General features: G+C 42.5%; 1 protein-coding gene across 1 annotated transcript in view; it reads right to left on the bottom strand.

Annotated features, from left to right (window-relative positions):
* Nucleotides 1-2,086: 2,086 nt before the first annotated feature.
* The window catches only part of SLC9A4 (solute carrier family 9 member A4), a 32,358-nt gene continuing 8,073 nt past the window's right edge, over nucleotides 2,087-26,371 (bottom strand). Inside the window, exons 4-12 of the mRNA XM_081003012.1 lie at nucleotides 24,481-24,698; nucleotides 22,743-22,945; nucleotides 22,361-22,447; nucleotides 20,596-20,666; nucleotides 19,112-19,273; nucleotides 13,726-13,822; nucleotides 11,652-11,783; nucleotides 8,944-9,025; nucleotides 2,087-5,933 (exon numbers count right to left, since the gene is read on the bottom strand). Coding sequence (XP_080859138.1) covers nucleotides 5,569-5,933; nucleotides 8,944-9,025; nucleotides 11,652-11,783; nucleotides 13,726-13,822; nucleotides 19,112-19,273; nucleotides 20,596-20,666; nucleotides 22,361-22,447; nucleotides 22,743-22,945; nucleotides 24,481-24,698 — 1,417 coding nt within the window. The 3' untranslated portion in view covers nucleotides 2,087-5,568. The remainder of the gene's footprint in view (nucleotides 5,934-8,943; nucleotides 9,026-11,651; nucleotides 11,784-13,725; nucleotides 13,823-19,111; nucleotides 19,274-20,595; nucleotides 20,667-22,360; nucleotides 22,448-22,742; nucleotides 22,946-24,480; nucleotides 24,699-26,371) is intronic.

Raw genomic sequence — 26,371 nt, 5'->3', positions numbered from 1 at the left:
GGGAAAACCTTCACAAACCAAAACAGCCAAAGAAGAACTGAATGGCCACAGAAGGCTGAGTTGGGTGGGAAACAGGAGGCATGGTATGTATTATCCTGAAAGTGTCCATGGCAGACTAGCTAGAACCCTGAGCAGGACCACTCCACACTGCAACATTTTGTTGTAGTAGTACCCCCACTACTCAACACCTGATAGATATTAAAATATATGAAAACTCCATAAAGCCAGTATATCTCTGAATTCTAGATACCGGAGTCATACAATAGAGAAATACCATTGCTTGTTTTGTGCCCTGATTTTGAATACCTATAGGTTTCTAGCTGACTGTTGTTGGAAAAAGAATGAAGGATTAAGAACATAAGAAGAGACCTGCTGGTTAAGACCTCCTTGTCCAGCATCCTATTATCACAGTGGCCCGGACAAAGGTGGCGCTGTGGTCTAAACCATTGAGCCTCTTGAGCTTGCCGATCGGAAGGTCGGCTGTTCGAATCCCCGTGATGGGGTGAGATCCCATTGCTCTGTCCCAGCTCCTGCCAACCTAGCAGTTTGAAAGCACGCCAGTGCAAGTAGATAAATAGGTACCACTGCGGTGGGAACGTAAATGGTGTTTCCATGTGCTCTGGCTTCAGTCACGGTGTTCTGAAGCAGTTTATTCATGCTGGCCAGATGACCCGGAAAGCTGTCTGTGGACAAACACCGGCTCCCTTGGCCTGAAGTGAGATGAGCGCCGCACCCCATAGTCACATTTGATTGGACTTAACAGTCCAGGGGTCCTTTACCTTACCTATCACAGTGGCCAACCAAATGTTCACGAGAAGCCTGCAAACAGGAAATATTAGATGGATCTTGCCCTGATCCAGGAAGGCAATTGTTACATTCCTTCTTTCTTTTTCAAATCAACCACATAACCTTTACTTTAATGCATAAGTTGTAAACAGATCTCATAAAAGCAGACCTGGAGGTGTGTTTGCCTAACTCAGAAGTAACTTTCTATTCAAGTTCTTCCACTTTCACTGCCTCGAGAGTTCAAGTTTCAACCTTTTTTCTCTGCTTTACTTGAAAGGAAGTTTCAGGTACGTAACCAGTTTGCTCGGTTGGGAAAAGAAAGGATGATGTCAAATGGGTGTGTGTGGGTGGGTGTGTGGGTGTGTGTGTGTGAAAGTGCAGGCATCTCACTCCTGGTTTCACAGGAGAATTCGCTGGATTCAGCCTGGTCCAGCACGAACCCTGAGCCTCAGAAACACAAGTTAAAACCACAGTTCACCTGGAGACTCCCATGCTAGGCAGCTGAGGCTGATTCCTAACCCTACAGTCAGCTTCCTAACTGATCTCAGCATGATTACGAATGATCTGCTTCACAGTATTGAAGATATGAATGAGAACAAAATGGCAAAGCACTCTGCATATTTAAAATCATAAAATAATAATGGGAACAAAAAATCCAGATGAATTTAGGACACCCCTGCTGAAAGCAAGGGGATATAAGTATTTAACTGTCTAGCTTCTTCTGGGATGCCTCATGAAAGTTCAAAATCATCATGTTCTCTGAAATCACATGCCTTATTCATACATAAAATACACATATCCTTAATTCACCGATGTTCTAAGGATTCTTAAAAAATATAATGTTAGTACATGGAAGTGCTAGCACTATAGTTCTTTGGGCAATGAACTGAGTAATCAAAAACAGACTTGGTTTGCAGACCACGTGAAGAATATTTTCTTTTTGATCAAGCAACTTACAAATGTTTACCTATTACTAAATAAGTAATAAATTAAATAATTAGATTTCTACACACCGTGTGCTGGGACTGAGCCACCAAAACATTTTAGATGCCAAGGGCATAAACCCAAAGTAAGCTCATGTAATAATAACAATGGCATCTGAACACCCCCTGGCAAATTGCATCTAGAAAGTGTCACAAAGAGAATGGAATACCTGCACACACACACACACACACACAAACCCTAACAGACCTATTTGTTAATTGCGAGGTTTATACGTCACAAGTATCAGTACAAAAAAAAAGTCTGAACAAAACAGGGTCAGAGGGGACACATTGTATAACTCTACATATGATAATAATTCTGATAAATAACTTTTACTTACTAAATTGGTAATCCAAAGCAGCTTGGCCACTTGCAAAGCACTTAGCAATATTTACGGAATCAGTTACAGTTGGTGCGAATTTATACAGGGACAAAAGAATTATATATTGCTACTGACCTTGACACACTGCTCCAAAATCATCTCCCCACCCACCTGTTTCTATTTGAAAGAAACAAAGTGTTCTGTGAGAAGGATGGGCCACAATAAACAAGACACAGTGTTGACTCTTGAAACTTTACACGGGTGAAACTGACTGAAAAGTTTCATTTGCAATTAAGGATCAGGAAAAAATGTCTCAGCAGAAAGCAAGGTGTTAGGCCACTGGGCGCTCTTGATTTCCAGCGTTTCTAAAGCTGAGAGTACAAATCTTCTGATTACAAAGCTGCTCAGTATACTGAATGTTTTGGAGCAACGAGTATCAGCACTGGCTCCCCCTTCTCTTTCGTCACCTTTTCATTTAGAATGAGGTTAAGTCCCAGCATACTCTCCAAATGCCAGAATCCCTTCTCACTTTTGAGGTGGGATGTTGGAATATTTATTTGGTTGCTGGCGCCAATCTTGGAATCCATTTCTGAATTTGACCCAGTGGTTCTCAAAGGCTGTGTAGGGTTCCCGTATCTGCCTGAGCAAATCACCCTTGATTTTAAAACTTGCATACTGCTGCTGCTGTTAGCATAATGAACCAACCATAAGAAACCGCTCCACATATCATGACTTCCGTGATACAATCGGATTGAATTCCAGGCATAGACTGAACAAGAAGTAACTTAACAGAACACCTGACTTGACCTGACTATGAGTTATGCTTCATACTGTAGTCTGGCCAAAACCTCTGGCTGGCATATGCCCCTGAAATCATTCAAAATGTGTGGTTTGCCTCTGAGAGGCAGGTCTGAAGTATGTGTACAGCCACACTAAGCAACAATGAATAGTTAACCCATGATTTGCACAACGGGTATGAGTCTAATTTGAATGCATGATTAACAATTAACAATTACACTAACCGTTCTGCAAAGCAGGGGTAGGCAGATAGACTGCAAATTGCCAAGGTTCTACTTGAGGGTTTCTCCTTCTTCCTTTTTGCAAAAAGCCCCATTGAAAAATTATGGCTTAAGGGCTACACAAATCATTAGGTACAACTGAAATAAGTTCAACAAAAATGGATAAATTCACAAGAACACATACCCTCCAACATTCCTCAGGTGAAAATACGGACATTTTTCACTCATTCCTTGACACACACACACCATTTTTATTTGTCCCCACTCCCACAGAGCATTTCCTATAAGAAGAATGGTGAGTGCCAACACCTCTACAGCAACAGGAGACAGCACACACGCCCTCCACCGCCCTGAGAAAAACCCTGAATCTCAATGTTATTTTATTTTATTCTTTGGTCGATTTACAAAAAGAGAAACACACCAATAAATATGTTTTAGAAAGGAGCAAGAATAGATGCAGACCCACATAGCTTAAAAAATAAAAATAAAAATCAAGACTCCTTATGCTCTGCTCTTTCTTCCCACCCAGGACGGCTCTGCCCTCGGCCTACCCCTCAGAGCCCGCACATCACATGGGGCAGGGCTTTGGTGAGGCAGCCTCTCCTCCTCGCCCGCTCTCCAACAGCCGCTACAAGCTGCCCGAGAGAAGAGACCAGCAGCAGAGGCCATGGAGAGACCATGCAGAGGCTACAGGGTGCTCCCTCGCAGCTGCCACTGCTGCTGCCACTGCTGCCATTGCTCAGGAAAAGTGTTGACTCATCCTCCTCCCCGAGCTCAGTGGTGGTGGCACCGGTGGAGGAAATAGGGACATTCCAGGATCAAATCAGAAGCCGGGGTGGCTTTCGTAATTCCGGTACTGTTGCTCTGGAAAACAGGGAGACTAGGAGGGTATGCAAACAGACCTATAAGTGGGCCTCCGTGATGTGAAAAAGATATACAGTGGTACCTCGGGTTAAGTACTTAATTCGTTCCAGAGGTCCGTACTTAACCTGAAACTATTCTTAACCTGAAGCACCACTTTAGCTAATGGGGCCTTCTGCTGCTGCCGTGCTGCTGGAGCACGATTTCTGTTCTCAATCTGAAGCAAAGTTCTTAACCTGAAGCACTATTTCTGGGTTAGCGGAGTATGTAACCTGAAGCGTTTGTAACCTGAAGCGTCTGTAACCTGAGGTACCACTGTATCAGAATCATCCATCTGCCTCATTGCAGGGCAGATTCGAGGGTAAACCATACGCAGAACAAGTCTGCCCCTGCGGCTTGATGGAGGTAGAAACTGTCTCTCATGCCTTGTTAAGCTGCCGTTTCTACAGGGATATACACTTGGTATTTATTACCCCTGCTATGCAAAAATCTCCAAACGAATCCAGACTTCAATGTCTAAAATCCCTGGAAGAGGACAAGGATCCTGAGATCACATTAAGGGTAGCCAAATTCTGTGCAATTGCCATAAAACTTAGGGAACAAGCTGTGCTGTCATAACGATTAAGGCCTTAAATGATAATTTTAGGTTATATGTTAGTGACTAAGTTTTAATTTATATATATATATATTTAACTGTTGCTATATCTGTATTGTCCCTGTTATACCTAATTGCAAATTCAAATGTATCCCTATCGTGTTTTATGACTTCCTTGATATTGTATGTGGGCTGGAACTGGTCTGCGACTGAAATAATAAATAAATTCATTCATTCATATCAGAATCAGGTCGCAAAAGCTGAGGTGCCCCTCTATCCTCGTGACCTCCAAAGTAAGGCCTGTGCGTGCTGTATTCTTTACAGGGCAGCCAGTAGCATGCAATTGCTTGCATAGGCAAATCATTGTGCTTGAAGCAACCTTGAGGTAGAATGAGACCATTTTTGCAGGTGAATGGGAGCGATGAATTGGCAGCCCCCTCCAACCTGCCTGTCTCATTTTTCTGGCCACCCCACTTGCCTTCTGGCCCTCCTGCTTCTTTGGGTACCACCCAGCTGTCAAGACACAGCTCTTTCTTGCCCCCCCTGCACTTCTTCCCTACCTTTCCCCGAGGAAAAGGCCCTGAGCACATGACCAAGCCCATTTCATAGCGCTGTGTGCAGAATCACACCTAAAGTCAACTCCCAGTGATTATTTGCATTACTGAAACCCTTGCCAATACTTCAGTTAACACCGCCTATCCAGCTTTCTCTGTTCATTGTGGACAATTACAATAGCTAGGTTTTTCCACCTCCAAGAGTGGAAATGTAAATTAATTTTATAATGAGACTTCCGCATGAACAGCCAAAACTTGCTGCAGATTTCAGCGCTGGCAATGTATACCTTGTTGCCAATCAGGTCTCACACATTTCGTTATGCATCGACCTCTTCCATCCGTTAAGCTGGAATCAGGATGAGTTCAGAGGGTGTGTTTTTTAAATCAAATTCCGAAACAAATCGCACCAGTGCTCAAACAGCAGTTATGCTCCATGAAGAAGAAGAATCACTCTTTTCTTCTAGTAAAGTGGCTTTTTCGCCCACAAAAATCACCTTTGGGTTCTGCTGTACCATCTGATGGTATCGATGCCCTATTCCCCTCGTCCTCTGACTCAAGTTCCTGAATAATATCGGTTTCAAGCACTGCAGTAAGCTGAGGTTTCAACCCTAACAGTGGCCTTTGTATTCTGGCTCTTTCAACCCATTCATTTGTTCTTCTTCTCTGACCTTTAAAACCTGCTGGCTCGAATCTTGAATGCAGCTGCTTCATCTGAAGTGATTCCCGCTGTTGCCACTTTCTTCGCTGCGAACCTGGCTGAGGTTCTGAATGGAGCCTGATGAACACAGACTCAGAGTCGCTGCTACACTCCCCTGGATTCAGAAACAAGTGAATAATATCAGTGGGGTTCAGCCTCCTTCTGCACCTCCTTCTCCTTTCAGACACAAAGAGATTGTTGATAAATGGACATAATACAGCGTCATATGGAAACTTGTTGTATATGCAATATAACATTGTGCTACCAAAAGGCACTGTGGAGTCCCATTTTTCTCTACCTGTTTCCCCTGTTTAAATTTACAATGTGTTTAACTGAAACGCTTCTTTGATGTGTCTAGATCCATCTCTAGAAGCAGTGCTGTTTTGTGGTGGTTCTCACCAGTACATAATCTCTTGTTCTTTTTTGCTGCTCCTGGCAGCCATTTTGTGCTGACACTCACAGCACTTCTATCATGATACAAGTACCTGCGCCTCATTTTTTTTGCTCCCCCTCAAAAGAGCACCGCCTAGGAGTACATTTCATTGAACCTAGTGGGACTTAAGCCAACATGCAAAGGATTGAATTGTTAGAGATGTACATCTTCTGCAAATCTGGGTAGGTCAAGGTCAATATTTGGAGAATTAAGGCCATTTCATAGATTATGCAAAGGCAAGGCCTGGGTTTTAGACCTGCAAGGCTTTAGCTCTCATGACTGGGGAAAAGCATATTCACTGTACAAAAATCAGAACTGTTTCTAGACTACTTGATGTCTTCTTCACCTGATTTTTCTAATGCCATTCCCATTCCTATGAGCAGTGCTTTTTTTCTAAAAAAAAATATTTAGGGGTACTCTCATTTTGACTCAGCAAAATCACCATTTTATAGTTCAAATCGGGGGAAATAAATACAATAAATGGACAAAAGTACAAAGATTCACAAAAGGTTTAGGGGTATATGTGTACCCCTGCACGCCCCCAGAAAAAAAGCACTGCCTATGAGCATGTACTTTATGAGAAATGTCAGCCCAACTTATCCACCATGCTCCCCTTTCTGCCCCTGCCTTCGCTTATCCTTCTCTCCTCCAAATTATCTCACCAACACCCACCTCAGCATTTTTCTTTTAGTTCACCAGATCTTCAACCCCCTTTCCTGTGGCTACACAGCTCACATGGCTCCATTGCCACCTATATTCTTTTATGTTGCAATTTCTGCTCACTATTTTTGGCATGGCTAAATGATGCAAGACCAAAAAAACCCAAGTTAGGCAAGTCTCTAATTATCCTGTATCGAAAAACAGGATGGGTTTCGGGGCACCAGGGTTTAAATGACCCAAGACCAAAGAATTTTAGTTTCAGGGGCCTTCGATAAGCCTTAGGTTGCAGAAGGCAAGTCTTTCATCAGCATCATATGATCATAATACAGTCCCATAAAGAAGCACAGGCCCTTTGGCACACATTGGGTGCTTTAGGGCTTGAAAGCACTTGTGGCTACTTATACTTATACCTCTCTTTTTCCAAATCATGCTTTGAACTATTAATTATAAAAAAAATGAGTTCATTGGGGGAGCATATTAGATACAGTCTTATAGATGGTGTCACAACCTACTCTAAAGTTGGCCACACCATCAGCACTGCAACCATACATTCCGTATGTGACTAAAAAAAAAAAAGTTGGTTCGTTAAGATGTGTATGTGTGGGTTCTTGTCTGAAAAGGCTGAAGACACTTTCAGACATAGCGCAAGAGCCAGGATTTGCATATGGTTTAAATAGTTTCTTAGATCCTACAGGAGTGTCTCCACCTCCATCGTTCAGCCCAGACACTGAGGTCCAGTGCCGAGGGCCTTCTGGTGGTTCTCTCACTGTGAGAAGTGAAGTTACAGGGAACCAGGCAGAGGGCCTTCTCGGTAGTGGCCCTCCTATCAGACGTCAAGGAAATAAACAACTATCTGACTTTTGGAAGACACCTGAAGGCAGCCCTGTACAGTGGTACCTCGGGTTAAGTACCTAATTCGTTCCAGAGGTCTGTTCTTAACCTGAAACTGTTCTTAACCTGAAGCACCACTTTAGCTAATTGGGCCTCCTGCTGCTGCCGCAGCACGATTTCTGTTCTCATCCTGAAGCAAAGTTCTGAACCCGAGGTACTATTTCTGGGTTAGCGGAGTCTGCAACCTGAAGCGTATGTAACCTGAAGCACTTGTAACCCGAGGTACCACTGTATCAGGAAGTTTTTAGTGACTGATTTTTAATATTTTATTGGAAGCCCACCCAAAGTGTCTGGGGAAACCCAGCCAGATGGGCGGGGTATCAATAATATATTATTATTATTATTATTATTATTATTATTATTATTATTACAAAATATTAATTGCAATACCCCACATACTCTCAACCACTAGCACACTTTTCTTTTGAGATGCATCGTTATTCTCGGGAATGAAAAGTCTTGTTTTTGCACAAGGCACATTAATGGATGATGGTCCCAGGGATCTGTAGCTGTGCACTACAAAATAAGCACTGAGCCACCACAAATAAAACATTCACACCACTGGGAGAATGTCCCCTAAGACATGCCTTAGCTTTGAGCCCGGCCCACTGCTGTTTTGTTTTTGTTTGTTTTGCACTAGACACTGTCAAACACACTGCCCCATGACAGTAATGGCCACAGTTGCCATAAATGAATAAGGAGTCTGCAGCTGCGCACCCCCAAAAAAGTACTGGACCACCCCAAGTGACATCTACAACACCAGGGGAACACCTGCTACAGAATTGAGCCCAGCCCAACTGCTTCCTTTTTGCACAAGGGGCTGTTGTTTTCTGCATTTTTCTCACCTTTGCAAACACCGGCATTCCTATCTCCAATCTTGTTTGGTTAAAGGACTAAGTCAAAAAAGAATCAGTCCTGTTTACTATTCTTTGTGATATCTTTACAGTAATGTCATCGCAAAGGATGAGTGTGTCTCTCCAACGGAAAACAAATATTCTGGTGGACACCGTTTCATCCATCTTTTGTTCCAACTTCCACTTAGCGGGAATGTGTGTTTTATAGCTATTTGCAAATTTATAAATAGTGTGAATTTGCAGCAATTTGGCATTTTTCCTGTGTTATTTTGATCAAAGAGAATTACCTGTTAGATCATCATCATCTCTTCTGGTTGCTTGTGTGTTACCAAAGGGTAAAGATAAGTAACGCATACTTCTGCTGGCAGCCTATGGACAAATAAGTGTGAGACAAGGTGATTCAATTGTGCAGTGTGTCGTGTGTTATACCTTCAACAGATTTGAATTCTGGTAATTCTGGAAAAAAAGCATGTCAGTGAGAATTGATGGTTACATTTGAAATGAGTGATTAATGTATTGCTCTATTGTAAATGGGGAAAAAAATCTTCAAAAAGTAGCTTAAGCAAACCTGAAACATCTAGAGCATCAGTTCAAAGCACACTTTACAAGGCAGCAGTTAACAGAGGGAACTCATGCTAAACCTTGCAAGGTAGTTCTTTATGCTATCAAATTTTTTATGTCGTTTTTATCTATAGAAGTATTTATATACTGCCCATGCGCATAAAATATCAAGGTGGTGCAAAACATAGAATCCCATATTTTAGAATAATGCTTCCTGTGGGAAGTAGCTTTTCAGAGGTTGGAATATAGCCCTGGTGTTGATGAAATCAGGGCAAATAATTAGTGGGACCTCCAAGAAGAGAAGACAGGAATGGGAAGTAACTTGCCTGTAGCAGATGAAAGGATTGAGAAGTGGAAATTCTATAAATTGCATCTTCAGGAAGCTTCCTAGAGAAGAAGCTTCCTAAGGAATGGCAAATGATTGTACCTTGTTGCAGTTCACAACCAGTGAACACTGAATACCCTAAACATTTCCCAAAAGGGCTCTACAATATCTTACCTTGGTCCTGGCAACTTTACAGGCAAGGATGTTTTTTCCTCTAAATAAATTCCAATGGACTACACAGATACAGCATTAAGGTTTCAAAACTGGACTTTGTTTCAGAATCAGAGGCAAATTTCACATAATATTTTTGATACTGCAAATTTGATGGACCCAATGTTGCCACTATTAAACTTGTGTGTGTGTGGTGGTGGTGGTGGTGGTGGTGGTGTGGGGATGTTTTAACTTTTCTGTTCCTCCAGTTCACCTTATGCTGCTCAGCTAAATGAAGAAGAGCTGGGAGTGGTGAAATGGCTGGAGGGCAGAAAACCACTTTATTTGGAGCCCCCCCTCCTTTTTTCTGCTGCTTAGCTGATCAGTGAGAAGCCATACTGTGGGCCATATGAGAATAGGCTGTGGGAAGACGCCCAGGGAGCACAGATTACACTCTTATGAACAAAAAAGGGGTGGGTGTGTTTCTTAGAAACTATGCATAGTGCCCTGAGAACATGCCTACTGTATTGCCTGGAGTATGTACAGATTGCAGTCAAGATATGCACATTGCCCTAGGCCCTTTGGGGAATTATACATAATGGCTGGAGGATGTACAAGATAAAGTGGAGATACGAACATTCCCCAAGGCCTGTTTGGGATTATGCATAATAACTGGAGAACTCATAAAATTCAGTTGATACATGGACATTCCCCAAGGTCTGCTGGAGATTATGCATATTGACCAAGAAATGTGCATAATTCCCTCTTTGTGGAAAGCTTATGTGCCTGAGGCCTGGTGAATGTGCACAATGAGAAGGTCCCAGTGGCACAATGGAGCAGTGTGTCTTGCTGATAATCAGAAGGTTGGTAGTTTGAGCCGACCCAGGGACGGCCATGGCTTGTTTTAACAAACCAGCATCAGAATAAACCACAGTTTTCATGGCTCAAACATAACAGGAAACTGCAGCTTTTATTTTAAAGTGAGAGTGGATGTTTCAATCCCTTACAGCATGCATTAGGAGGGAGGGAAGGAGGGGTCTACAAGCCTAAGGCTCACTCAGACTGATGCTCATTTTGTTTGTTATGCTTGAAAAATTTGGCCAGCATTACTGTGGGCAAAATAAGCATGTATACATGTCATATGTAATTTATACCACAGCTCTAGTCTACTAACTCCACTGTAAAACTGGGCTGAGTGAAGTACTCAAATGCCAAAATATTTGGAACCTGTAATTAAAGCAGATACTTGCACCACAGGGCCTAGGGCTTGCCGATCAGAAGGTTGGTGGTTCGAATCTCTGCGACGGGGTGAGCTCCCATTGCTCGGTCCCAGCTCCTGCCAACCTAGCAGTTCAAAAGCACGTCAAAGTGCAAGTAGATAAATATGTGCCGCTCTGGCGGGAAGGTAAACGGCGTTTCCGTGCGCTGCTCTAGTTTGCCAGAAGCGGCTTAGTCATGCTGGCCACATGACCCGGAAGCTGTACGCCGGCTCCCTTGGCCAGTAAAGCGAGATGAGTGCCGCAACCCCAGAGTCATCCGCGACTGGACCTAACAGTCAGGGGTCCCTTTACCTTTTTACTTGCAAATAAAGGAAGCAAATTGAACCATCCTAAATACAGCAGATAGATTTTTGGCAATAACCAAAGCCTCCAGCTTGGGGAAACAAATGTCAAGGAGGACTATCTACTGGGACCTGCTCACATCTCTATTTAAACAACAAAACTTGGCAACTACCTTTTTTACTGCTTTACTTTCCTGAGCAGCTGTGTTTCTAGCTTTCACCCTCTTTACTTATGGCTGTCTAACCCGCATAGAGACTGCGGCACATGGCCATTGCTGTTTGTTGTGTATGCACCTTTGTAAAACAATAGATACTCTTAGGGAGGAAGAGAGTGCCTGGGCCGCACATATTTGCAAACCTCGATTCCACACCAACACCACCTCTTATGTAAGACGTACCTGCCCTCCCCAAGGAAGGCTGTATCCTTTCCTCATGGTTTGCTTCAGGCTCTGCTGGCGACGAATGAGGATTTCTTTGGCTTGCTCCTCATTTGCGTCTGCGGCAAGGCTGTACCTGTTGTATGACAGCGTCTGAAAACAAGCAAATCACAACTCGATATTCTTTCCGTGTGATTTTCTAGAGAGAGCAGGTGACTTTTGGGTTTTGACCAAGTCAACGCACTTCGTCCTGCCTTCATTTCCACCAACATGGATCAAACAATGTACATTTTTTGAAGGAGCGTCTCCACCCCCATCGTTCTGCCTGGACGCTGAGGTCCAGCGCCAAGGGCCTTCTGGCGGTTCCCTCATTGCGAGAAGCAAAGCTACAGGGAACCAGGCAGAGGGCCTTCTCGGTAGTGGCGCCCGCCCTGTGGAACACCCTCCCATCAGATGTCAAAGAGATAAACAACTACCTGACATTCAGAAGACATCTGAAGCCCTGTTCAGGGAAGTTTTTAATGTGTGACATTTTAGTGTATTTTTGGTCTTTGTTGGAAGCCGCCCAGAGAGGCTGGGGAAACCCAGCCAGATGGGTGGGGTACAAATTATTATTATTATTATTATTATTATTATTATTATTATTATTATTATTTACATAGTCTGTATGCCATGGGTAGGAACAATGTTTTAGTTGAAGACCATTTTTCTTGTGGACAAATGTTTGGAGTCTACATGGCCATGGTGGGTGAGCAACAACAAGTGAACAGAATGACAAATGTGACTCTGACTTTTTTTTTTACAGTGCATTCCAGCTATGCAGAAGTGAGAGCTACATGCAATCTCTCCATACTCAAGGACACAAACCAGTCAAAAGTACTTGAGGGGGGAACAGAGGAGGGCCAGTGAAGGGTTGTGGTCTGGGGAAGGGCTATCATTGGGGAGGAGTCTTGCGGGCTGGGCAGAAAGGCCACATTTTGGGTTCCATGCAACTCTAAAATTCTACGATTCTATGATTTGGTCCCTAGGCCTGAGATTTTCCACCCATGCCTAAAGGGGCTATGGTTATGTAACAACAGTATTAAGCAACTCTAGATTTAATAAAGTAACAATAGAGTCTTGTGGTGCTGTATTTATGGTGGCATATACTTTCGTGAATTACTGCCCACTAATCTGTGAAAGCTTGTGACATTAAAATACAAAACTGTTTGTCTTCAAGGTGTCGCAAGATTCCTTGCTGTTTTGCCGCAACAGACTACTGCAACTATCCCTCTGGAAACTGTTTTGCAAAGATAGCCTTTAGTCCATGGAAGCTTTTGCTCTAATAAATTTGCTAGTCTATAGAGTGCCACAAGAGCCTTTGCTGGCTTGTGCTGCGACAGACGATTACCCCCTTGTTTAGAAACAACCAGAGAGACACTTTTACTATTTGCGTTGTTAAAGCAAGGGATGTCTGCCCCCTGGTGCAGGTCTCTGGAGTCTCTTGCTATCTGGCAGTGTAGATGGCAATCAAAAACAAATATTCGCAAAGGAAAGGACGGGGTTTTCTTTTCTTTTGTGTTTTGGGGAAACAGCCCAGTGAGTGCAGATATCGAGTTTGTGGGAAACACCATCACCTTAGCGAAACACAAACACACAAAACAAGTACATAGGAACATAAGAGGATGGGTGCACGATCAGGCCAAAAGCCGAAATAGCATTCCTGTTCTCATAGCGGCCATCCAGATGCCTATGGAAAGCCAAAAATTAAAACCTGAGTGCAACCCTTTCCCCTCCACTTGTGATTTCCAGCAACGTGGCTATCATAGATACTAAGCCACTGTATCTAACCTTCTGTGAATTTGTCTAATCCCCTTTTAAAGCCATCCATATTGGAGACCACCATTGCACCCTGAAGTAGAGAATTCCACTGTTTAACTACGTATTAACTGCAGGTTTGAATCTATATTTTCCATAATGTTGTCCCGTGGCTCAGCTGCAACCAGGAACGCTAACATTTCTGCTCTCACTGACCGTTGCTAAGGCTTCAAAGACTGTGCAAACATGATCTTTTGTTCTATAGATATGAAGCACGCTACCAGAAAGGGAAACGGACCCTTTGCCTCACTTGATACAGATTGTGAGCCAGTATATTCTGTATGGAATCCACCTCTGCAGGCGAAAGTCTCTGCATCCTTCGATTTCTAAACCTCCTGCAGAGAAGGAAAGCAAACATTAGAATGACTAAGTCAAAGGGCCAACGGTTACTCCTGCATAGCGGTTGTATGTACACACTAATATTGGCATGTATTAGTTACGCTCGGGCTCTTTTGCCAAGAAGGGATAGCAAAGGATCACTCATAAATCAAAGAAGCAAGCCATCTCTTTGTAGTGTGAATGTGTGCATGAATGAGTGTGCATACATTCACACTATTTTATTGCTGTTGGCATTTCAGTCCGCAAGTCCAAAAGGAAAGCAAGTTAAAACAATTGTAAAAAAAGAAGAAGTTAAGAAATAAAATCTCTAGTCTTTGACCTACATAGAAAGTGTCGCTTTGTCGAAAACTGACGGAAGTTGAGTAATGAAGGACTAAAGTTAGTTGAACTTATTCAATTAAAAAAAATCTTCAAAACTATAAAACAGAATAGTTACAAACACTTCAGGTTACAAACTCTGCTAACCCGGAAGTAGTACCTCGGGTTGCGAACTTTGTCCCAGGATGAAAACAGAAATCACGTGGCGTCAGCAGGAGGACGCATTACAAAAGCACACCTTAAGTTAAGAATGGTTTTGGGTTAAGAACGGATCTCCAGGACGAATTAAGTTCATAACCTGAGGTACCACCTACTAGAATTCCAACTACCCCATAGCTGTGTGGCTCTGCCTGTTAGGAGCTACCGTATTTTTCGCTCTATAGGACGCACTTTTTCCCTTCTAAAAAGTAAGGGGAAATGTGCGTGCGTCTTATGGAGCGAATGCAGGCTGCGCGGCTAAGCCCAAAGTCAGAACAGGGAGACGGAGCGCAGCGCAGTGCTCCATCTCGTTGTTCTAGCTTGGGGTTAGCTGCGCAAAGCCACCGCAGGGCAGCGGGGTGCCTTCACCGGCTGTCCCCGGAGGCTTCACAGGCTGTCCCCGAAGCCAGAACAGCAAGAGGCTATCCCAGAAGCCAGATCTGTTGCTCTTGCTGTTCTGGCTTCTGGGGTTCAGAATTTTTTTCTTCTTGTTTCCTCCCCCCCCCCCCAACTAGGTGCGTCTTATCGTCCAGTGCGTCCTATAGAGCGAAAAATACGGTAATCCCAATAAAAGCATCTTCCAGTTCTTTTAGAAATTCAGATTCAGATTCTAGGATGTCTCCAGGAAAAGGGTGCTTCTCCCATTCTGGGAGCTACCAAGGATCTTATCATGAGGACATTTACAGATTGTCTGTAAGCCACTGGGCAGTAGCTGAGGAGTAAAAGATAAACTTTGCAAGCAGAAAGTCCCCTGTTTAATCCCTGACACCACTAGCTAAGTATAGAATCAAAGAACTGTAGAGTTGGAAGGCGCCCAAGGGTCATCTATTCCAACCCCCTGAAATGCAGGAATCTCAGCTAAAGCATCCATGACAGGTGGCCATCCCTGGCCTGAAACCCTGGTGATCTGCTGCCGGTCCAGGTAGGTCATGCTTAGCTTGATGGACTAGCAGGACTGACTCAGTATATTCCTATCTTTAAAATCACGATGGGGTCAGTCTCTACAGAAGTCTTCTCATGTCGCTTCAACTGTCTGGAAGCTGCAGTAACCATCTGCATACTGGAGATCACATGTCATTGCAGCAACCATCTCTGGCAACCCCATTTTTCTGTTTGTTTTTTTCTGGCTCATGCCATTGCTACATGCACACATTCCAACCAGCATTCCAAGGCTGGGGGCAAGGAAGGAAAGGAGGTTGTTGTTGTTGCTGCTGCTGCTGCTCTTGGAAATTGCTTCACCCTGAACCTAGTACAGTGGTACCTTGGTTCTCAAACGCCTTGGTACTCAAACAACTTGGAACCCAAACACTGCAAACCCGGAATTAAGTGTTCCGGTTTGCAAACTTTTTTCAGAAGCCGAATGTTTGAGGGCTACGCTTCTGATTTGAGTGCCACACTTCCGTTTTGAGTGTCTATTTTGTGCTTCTGTTTTTGCAGCTCTCTCTTTTTGTTTTGGTGACTGTGTGGAACCCAGTTCAGCAACTGATTGATTGATTGTGTGACTGCAGTACAGTGGAACCTCAGGTTGCGGACGTAATCCATGATGGAGGCACATCCGCAACCCGCAGCATTCGTAACCCGCAGCATTCGTAACCTGCAGCGCCGCATCTGCACATGCGCGTGACGCAATTTGGTGCTTCTGCGCATGCACGAGCAGCGAAACCAGGAAGTAACCCTTTCTGGTACTTCGAAGTTTCCCACTGTCCGCAACCTGAAAACGCATAACCCAAAGCGTTTGTAACCCGAGGTACCACGGTACATTATTTATTGCTTTCATTTTATGGATCAATGGTCTCGTTAGATAGTAAAATTCATGTTAAATTGCTATTTTATGGGTTGTTTTTAAATGTCTGGAACGGATTATAGGGTTCCAGGTGGAGAAATCGAAACTAGAAACAGAATTGTTAGAACCAAAGACTAAGGTACTTTCAAGGATGTATAACTTGCTGTTAAAATGGAATACACAAGATGAAATGGTTAAATCGGCTATGATAAGGTGGGCACAGGACATTGGGTATAATATTATGTTTGAGGACTGGGAAAGGTTGTGGAGTACTGGATTGAACTTTACTGCATGTAATGCTTTGAAAGAAAATGTAATGAAAATGATATATAGATGGTATATGACCCCAGTCAAACTTGCAAAAATTTACCACCTGTCTGATAATAAGTGTTGGAAATGTAAAGAGAGTGAAGGAACATTCTTCCACCTCTGGTGGACCTGCCCTAAAGTGAAGGCGTTCTGGGAAATGATTTATAATGAACTGAAAAAGGTATTTAAGTATACCTTCACAAAGAAACCAGAGGCCTTTCTTTTGGGTATTGTCGGCCAAGGGGTGGTAAAGAAGGACCAGACATTTTTTATGTATGCAACAACAGCAGCAAGGATACTACTTGCAAAGCTCAAGATCTACCCACACTGGAAGAATGGCAGATGCAACTGATAGACTACATGGAACTAGCTGAGATGACTGGCAGAATTCGTGACCTGGGAGAAGAGAAGATGGAGGAGGATTGGAAGAAATTTAAGAACTATTTACAAAAACATTGCAACTTGAGTGAATGCTAAGCAGGATGCTAGATCATAAATAATTGAGCACCACTAACTTAGATGATTTAAGAAAATAAGTGAGATTGAGAAAATATAACTCTTTTTGAGAACTATAAGATTATGAATATATAGAAGGGATATAAGAATGCAAATAAGATAACAAATTGCTGGTAAAAAGTTATAACGATGAAAGTGGGAGCGGGAGATGTGAGGAAGTCCAAAAAAAAAAATGTGAAAGTATGTTAAGATATTTGTTATATTGCCTGTTACATTTATTCTTATTGTAAACTCCAATAAATATTATAAAAAAATAAATAAATGTCTGGAACGGATTAATCCATTTTGTATTACTTTCTATGGGAAAGCGCGCCTTGGTTTTGGAACGCTTTGGTTTTGGAACGGACTTCCAAAACGGATTAAGTTTGAGAACCAAGGTACCACTGTAATGGCTTATTCCTTAATGCTGGTTTAAGTTCCCTTGCCATTCCGACCACCCTATCCCATTTTTTCTCCAAAATGAGGTAACAACGCCTTTGAGTCATGTGGCCAGTGTCTTATGTGAGAGCAGTTGGATGAAAGCAAATCACGGCAAGTCTCAAAACACATTGCGATATTGACTTTATGTTAATATCTTTTGTCTCTTTCCTTTATAGCCCACCTTTCTCCCCCGTTGGCTTAGTTTGAGTCTTGTGCACTTTCAAGTCATATGATACTTGCACAGATGTGCCAAGATCACCAAGTCAACAAATCTTGGAAAACTCTCCAAATGTAACTGGAGCTGAATCACGAGAGCTATCACTTGCAGAGACAGGTACCCAGTTCCTACAGATGCACCGACATGCAAAAACAGCTCTACTCTAGGGGACAGTTCACACATCATGACATCTCTGTACAGCAAGAGCAGTTCTAACTGTCCTTGAGCTCAAATTCCTTCATAATGTACACTGTAGAATCAGAGATCACAGATACATTCAGTGTTTTTTGTGTTGTGATCCCTGGTGCGCAGCCCAATAGCCTCTTCTTTCCTTTTTCGTGCTGGCACCCACAGCACTTTTATCAAGATACAGTTTCGACGCCTCATTTTCACAACAACCACAAAGCGCTGGATACACCCCATAGCAATTATTGTCACTGACACTTCTTCTAACTGTCATGACCTTGGGAAATGCTGTAGAATACGGTCAGGATTGTCTAGTTAACTATATCGCTGCAAATCTGTTCCAGGCTTAGTCCAGAGTTAGGACTACTTGTGCATAGAAGAAATAATTGTGTGTAAATGGTTAGCTAATCTAGTTCTCTAGATGTTTCAATTAAAATAACCTTAGTTTCAGGTGAACAATGAGCAACTCCACAAACATTATGAAAGCAATTTGTCATACATCTAGAACTCAAATATAAAAATGGAAAACTCTTTTCATGAAGTTAGCTATTAACCAAGCAACTTGATAATGGCAAGCATATCTGCTTCAGGGAGAAGCAGGAAACTTTCTGTTTAATAAACCCATTTCCTTTTACATTTGCGCTTCAGTGCTGTAAACTTATGATACAAATCTGTTTTTAGGTAAAGCAAAGGAGACCTGTTAACCACTCAATAAAATGTTTATTTTATTGAGAGACTTTGCTTGTTTATTACATTTTGTATTTAAATAGTAAGGTTAGTGCAGGTATTATAGTTGCACGGAGAAAAATGGCTTCAGAGGTAACATCCTTGGTTTCTTTAAAAGCAGGCTGTAACTTTCTCCTAATGTTCTACTCTTACTGTGATTGTATTCCAGCATCTTGTAAGTCAGGCTTCACCCACCTGATTCCTTCCAGGTTTTTTGGACTACAACTCCCATCAGCTCCAGCCAACATAGGGCTCATGGGAATTGTAGTCCAAAACATCAGGTTTCGTTATTTGCACTTATTCCTTAACACAGGATAGTAATATAAACAGGAAGCCACCATACATCAAGGGGTGACTGGACAAAATCAAATCTGGCTCCTACCTAATCTCAGTTGCGTTTTATATGTATCACAGAATCACAAAGTAATGAGTTTGGATCCAAAGAAAATAAGTTGCCCTTGGGTCTCATTGAAATCAGCAGTGCTTAAGTTAGTCATCTCAGGCATTTCACATTGATTTTAGTGGGGCTTTAGTGCAACTAACTTACTCTCAATCCTTATTTTCAAGTACCCATCCATATCCCACTTATCTGAGCTGAAAGAAGATACTCACAAAGAAGATGATTTGGAAGAAGGTGGCTTCACCTCTCCACGCTCTACCATCTCAATGACTTGTTTTATTTCCAGTTTCTTGTACAGGGAGACAATGCTGGATTTTGGTTGGTGCTTGTGTAACAAAATCTTCTTGAGGACTCTGTTGTCAAATTTCTTAAATCTGGTAAGACCAACAGCAACAACAACAACAACAACATTATTTCGAGAATTAAATAATGGACAAGCCTAAGGCATCTTCTTGAGCTTCTTAAGGACCAGACATCAAACAGCAAAGAGGTGTAGTTCAACGAAGACACTGTGTTGAACTGATAAGACAAGGACAAGTTACAGTAATGGGAGAAAGAGGGTGAAAGCACCTAAACACATTCATGGCTGTAAAGGGAAAGGGAAATCCTGATTTGCTTTGTAGAAAGGGAGTGTTCTAATAAGGCATAAGGGTAATAGCTCTGCTTAAAGTCATAATGTGCCACAGCAGAGTTCTAAATGGTCTGTTCATTTGGGTCTGTTGTGTCCATCAGCATTTCAAAAGGTACCAATAAAAATAAAACATTTATGTAAATAATGGACAATTTGGAGGAAGAGCAACCAAATACAGGCTGCCTTAGCTCCAATCAGCATTGCTTACCCTTTTCTTTTAGCAGGGAACAGAGAGACTGAGGTTGCAATGCTATGCACACTTCATCTGCTAGCGCCACTGCTACCATTTGCTATCTTGGCAAATACACCACTAAACCATAAGCAAATGGTCAAGATGTGATGTACCGAAGGTAGCCTGCAAAAGCTGGCTGAGATTGGCAAGGGACACACTCACATACATTTTGTGCATGTGCCACACACACTTTTCTTAACATTTCAGAATTCGCCATGCTACCACCTTCAAGCATCGCCACTGATGTATGCCGTATTTTTATCCCCAGTCCCCATTTCCTTTTTTAAACATTGCATGAAAAGAAGCTCAGATGAACACATGCAAGCCAGAAGCAGAGGACCCAGTTGTGCACTGGTTGTGTGAATAGGGCTAAACACAGCACCTCAGTACAGTGGTATCTCTGGTTCCGAACGGAGTCCATTCTGGAGGCCCATTCGCAACGTGAAAAGAGCGCAACCCACAGCAGTGCATCTGCACATGCACAGGTTGCGATTCGCTGCTTCTGCACATGCGCGTGATGTCATTCTGCGCTTCTGCACATGCGCGAGTGGCGAACCCCGGAAGTAACCCTTTCCGGTACTTCCGGGTCACCGCGGGACATAACCTGAAAGAACGTAACAAGAAGCAGACATAACATGAGGTATGCCTGTAATAAATTCAATGAGAAGTAAGTAAAACACCTGGCTTTCAGACTTGTAGTGCGAAGCCAAAGAGAACACAAAGAAGTGGAAGTCAGCAACCGTAGAGTATTTTCAGTCTGGTCCATTTTACTATTATTAGAGTAACACTTTCAGTTATTTTCTTTTACCTGACCGTGACAGACACAATCTTACTTGTCTCTCAGTTGATAATGACTCCATTGTCCGCATATATCTTCAATTCCAGCCTTTAAATGGTCCATCAGCTGCAGACACACAGGAAGTTGGAGAAAGGTGTGAACAACGTTTTAAAGCCATTGCTGCTGTAACAATGTTTATGTGCAAAGAAGATGACAACACAATTTTGAACAGCCATAATCTAGAATACAAAAAAAACCCTGAGCCAGACCATTGGCTCATCTAAGCTCTGTACTGTCCACACTGACTGGAAGTGGCTCTCCTGGATTTCAGTCAGGGAACATCTTGGCCCTTCCTTGAGAGGTCAAGGATTTAACCTAGGGCATTGTGCATTCAAAACAGGTGCTTACCACTGAGCTATGGCACAGAACTAACACAGCACCACCACCATTAAGAACTACCAGAAAGTTCTTCTGCCCAAAGGCAGGATTCTTCAAGCATCAAGTTATGCCATCCTGACAGAAGATGTCAGAAGACTGATTCTAATTGTCCCAGGTGGCGATAAAAATAATTCCACTTCCTAATCTAACAAATGTCATAGCTAGGTATATGTAATTACGTAGGAGTAGGGATGGGTGAATGTGTCAATTTCAGTTTCTCTCAGTTTCCTAGTTTTCCAGTCTTAACTCTAGCTCTCCACATTTCGACATCTGTTTACAAGTGCTTTCTTTAAGAAGTCATTGTGAAAATTCACCACCATTTGAGTGCTAACTTCTCCTACCATACGTATTCTGTTTGAGAATTTGATTACTATACAGTGGTACCTCGGGTTAAGTACTTAATTTGTTTTGGAGGTCCGTTCTTAACCTGAAACTGTTCTTAACCTGAAGCACCACTTTAGCTAATGGGGCCTCCTGCTGCCGTCGCGCCGCCGGAGCACGATTTCTGTTCTCATCCTGAAGCAAAGTTCTTAACCTGAAGCAGTATTTCTGGGTTAGCGGAGTCTGTAACCTGAAGCGTATGTAACCTGAAGCATATGTAACCTGAGGTATCACTGTACACATTTTTACAAAGCAATTTGCCCAGTTATAATGCATTTTTGCTTTTTTTATTTTCACCACTATGTGCATTTTAGTGCATGTTGACCCTAAAATATTCATTCTTATACACATTGCTTGGCTGGAGAACTGCATTCCAAAATTGGGAGAAGTGGAAATTTCAGAAGGTGGCTATGTTTCGGTTCATAGCTGGTTTCAGAAACTGAAAATTATGTAGATTTGCCTAGTAATGTGAACTGAATAGAACTGATGCCCCATCCCTAACATGGGGCTCAGTGGAGCTTAATCCCATGCATAGGACTGCAGCTTTAACACAAACCACAGCCCTACTTAGAAATGATGGGACTGAACCCATGACCTTCTGCATGCTTCACACCTGAGCTATGACTCTTTCCCAGTTTATTAAGGTCCAACACATTTTAAGGTGGAAGGCTTATAACAGTAGCAGAGCCCATGCTTAGACAGCATGCAGGCTCCCAGGTTGGAATCCTGAGGTGATAATCAACTAAGTTTCAATCAGAGTAGACCCATTGGAATCAAGCAACATGACTAAGTAAGGTCAATTAAATTCAGTGGGTTTACTCTGAGTAATACCACCCCAGAACCTCCCATTTAAAAAGGATCAATTGAAAGGAGGCAATGTGAAATATCTTTGCCTAGGACTCTGGAAACCTACTCCCAGACAGAATAAACCATGGACAAATCGTTCTCCAGCATTCAATTAAAATTATAAATTTTAAGATAAATTTAAAACTTCATCTTACTCGTATGTGAATTTCCTCATTGACAGACTCTTTTTTGTTGGTCTTCTTAACATCCAGGTACTTGACAAGTGGTCTAATGGTGATTCCCTTCATTTGGAACAAAGAAAGCGAGTTAACTTTTGATACAATATTCATTTCCCCATGAAATTGTGAAGCATGCTTAATCTTCATTGAACTGAGACTGCCAAATTGGACAGCACCTCTCTTCCCATCTGGACTATCATGTGAAGGAAGAGTGAAAGCGTCCCTTCTCTCACCAAAGGCAGGGGGATGAGGAAGTGAAGGTCTCAACACAGTTTGAGTTGGCCTGAGCTCCACACCTCCTTAGAGACAGCCCTGTCAGCACTAATACCATGATATGGCAGATAACTCATCTTCTTACCTGGATGAAGACAGTAAAATATGTAACCACAATAGTAGACGTTATAAACATCTTCTTTCTAGGAAAGAGAGATGCAGACAGCAAGAATGCCAGGGAGAAACTGCTGGCCCCTCGCAAGCCACTGTAGATGATAATGAGTTGATCTTTAAGAGTGAATCTGTGAGTCCGGAACTTGTTGATGATGCAGAACAAGAAAAGCACACCTAAGGAACGAAGAAAAAAATTAAAACTAACAAAGAGAAGTAACAGAATGGAAACTTCCACCAAACCAGGATGCAAACTTGTGCTTTCACACAGGCCACCCCCCCCCCCAAATCAAGTGTGTTCTATTGCATTGTAGCAGCTGAAATGTAGGAAGTCCATGTTCAAAACATCTCTATAATATTGTCAATAACAGCCTCCACCAATGTAGAGCTCTCCAGATGTTGATGGACTACAACTCCCACCAGCCCTTGCTAGCAAAGCCCAGGGTCTTGAACAATGTAATCCAACATCATCTAGGAGCCACCGCAGTGGGGAAGACTGATACATAAACTTGTGCCCGATTAAATCCACACACATCACATACTCTGAGAATTGTAGTCCTGTGAGATAGCTAGGGATCTTGAAGAACACTGGGCATCATGATTGGAGGTTGAGGATACACCAGTATGGAATGCATACACAACTAGCATTTACATGTACAGTACAGCCATTTACATGTGTAGACTGGCATGTAGTTCTCCTCCTATATTGACAGATTGGCCATTTCATTTATAAACAGTGGAAAATAAATCTCTAAAGGAATTAACAAGAGACCATCACTTCAATAACCCTGATATTGAGATGATATAACATTGTATTAAGCATGGAGAAGAAAGAAATCGGGGGGGGGGGGGAGTTATGAAAAAGTAGCTACCAAAAATGGAAAAATATGACAGTCTTGCTGCACATTTTTAGAACAATGGGGAGATGTTGACGCACACTGTCCTCATAGGGAAATGAGGCCATATGGTCTTCTATCCTGACCTCTATGTGTTTGTTTGGAGATCAGAAGAGAGGGGGGGTGTCTTGGTGTACAACTGCAAATCCTTCTGCTTCAGGGTTCCCTAGATATCCATGCAACTGTACAGCCACAGGCTCTGTTCCAAATTTCCAAATAAATGTGTGGAGGGGAGGAGTAGGGATGGCACATGCAATCTCACTCCTTCCATCCTTAACGCATTCAAATAAAAGATGAAAAGGCCTGTTATCAACAACAGATGATCACCATTTTATCTTGTGAGGGAGAAACACAACCTTCTAAACCACCTACACTGCTAGAATTTGACATGTTTTAATGCTAATTAAGGTTGGATATAAAGGTAGGATATAAACCAGCCTCCCCAATTGTCCTGGAAGTGCTTTTAAAAAATGTCAAAAGTGCTAAGATTTTTAAAAATTTATCAGTAAGTGGCTTATATGCAAATGGTTGCCTGAATGACGATGAAAAGTAATTAAACTTGTGGTATAATTTCCTTCAACAATATACCCAGAGTTGCTCTTCTATAGGTAATTCTTTCTCTCAGCAAAGTTCAGTTTTGTATGAAGTGACCTGACCCGTCGAACACAACACACCTGCAGAACAGTCTTTGCTAAACTGGTTATACCAGTCAGCTCTGAACTTCCTAGCCTTTCTCTGCACTGAACGATGCTTTCAGTGACGCAAGGCCTTTCATCCACCTGGTTTAGTTCGATTATTAAAGCATTTGTTTCTTACTTAGTGCCCGCCAAACCACACAGAAGACCAGCGTGAAGCAAACAAAAGCCCAGTTCCACTCGTGGTTCCGCCTGACCGTAGACACTCCCATGAACACAAAGATCAGGGTCTCGCTGACGCTGCTCAGCATTTTCATGAAGTATTTTATCGTCGTGTAGGAATTCTGGGAAACGTTGGCCTCCACGTATTTCTTCATGGTCACTGCGCAGGCCGTTATCCTGTTGGCTCACAAAGGGAAGGAAGCATGAGCCGTTGGAAACAGCAAAGGAAAGAAAGAAAGAAAGAAAGAAAGAAAGAAAGAAAGAAAGAAAGAAAGAAAGAAAGAAAGAAAGAAAGAAAGACTTCCCACTGAAGGGATGGTTATTCTCACAATCACCTCGAGACGTCTTTTGTGGTCATTTGGCTCAGTATTGTTTATCCGTCATGGATGAGGAGCTCATTTCCTCGCAGATACAGGAGGAATTCGACTCTCATCAGCCCTGACCATTGGCCATGCTGGCTGGGGCTGGTGAGGGTAGGGATCCAGCAACATTTAGAAGGAACCCCCAGGCTCTACACTACCTGGAAGTGGCTTTTAAAGGTAAAGCGACCCCTGACCGTTAGGTCCAGTCGTGGGTGACTCTGGGGTTGCGGCGCTCATCTCGCTTTATTGGCCGAGGGAGCTGGTTTACAGCTTCCAGGTCATGTGGCCAGCATGACTAAGCCGCTTCTGGCGAACAAGAGCAGCGCACGGAAACGCCGTTTACCTTCCCACCGGAGTGGTACCTATTTATCTACTTGCACTTTGATGTGCTTTCGAACTGCTAGGTTGGCAGAAGCTGGGAGCGAGCAACGGGAGCTCACCCTGTCGTGGGGATTCGAACTGCCAACCTTCTGATTGGCAAGTCTTAGGCTCTGTGGTTTAACCCACAACGCCACCTGCGTCCCTGGAAGTAGCTTTTACAGCCCTGCTTCAGCTAATTACAGCTTATAGCACCTGAAAGAAAGGCACGACACATCAAGATGGACAGACCTGTCAGTTCCAGTGCTCAAACATTTTCCTATTTCCGACCTTAAAGTCACTTCTCGAAACTTCTGCAACAATTTCTCACAAGAATTTGTCAGAATTTAGTATGACACCCCCCAAAAAACAACAACACGTTTTTGTATACAGTTTTGACCAATCTACACATTTTTGCAGGCAATTTCCCCTACTATGCCATTTTAATGTGTATTTCCCCCTAATTCTGGTTTTAGTATGCTGGCTGTTTGGCCATGATAATAAACATTCATTCCTTTTCCCCAATAAAATACAATTATGTTTCAGTCTGTGCATTAGTTCAATAAACTGCAAATCCCAATATGTTTTTACATTTTTACAATTCCACCACATATGGTAAAAAGTACCTTCAGCTTCACATCTCCAATACTTCTTCTGTTCATTTTTGCACATTTTTGCTAGTTTGACCAGTGATACATACCATCTATACATCACCTTCATATAATTCTCTCTCAACAATATACAGTCCGTAAATTTCAAATTTACTTTCCACAACTTTATTCAATCTTCAAATTGTATATTGTGACCTATATCTTGTGCCCATTTTATTATCACTGACTTTACTTCTTCATCCTTGGTTTCCCATTCCAAAAGGATATTATATGCCTTTTTTAACAATTTAGAGTTTTCTTCTATCACCTCCTTTTGGAATTTGGAAACTGAATATGAAAAACCTCTTTTATTGTTCTCTTTAAAAACATCCTTTAGTTGTCTGTGGTGCAACCAGCTTTGAAGATGTTCTTTAATTTCTTCATATTCTTTCAGTTTTAGTTTCCCCTCCTATTCTACCAATAGTTCTCCATATGTTGGCCATTCTCCCTTTCTTTCCAGTGTTTTAAGTAATAGTGCATC

This window comes from Podarcis pityusensis, assembly GCF_964106645.2.
Source record: "Podarcis pityusensis genome assembly, chromosome: 4".
Classification (NCBI taxonomy): Eukaryota; Metazoa; Chordata; class Lepidosauria; order Squamata; family Lacertidae; genus Podarcis; species Podarcis pityusensis.
This window is presented reverse-complemented; position numbering and strand designations above follow the sequence as displayed.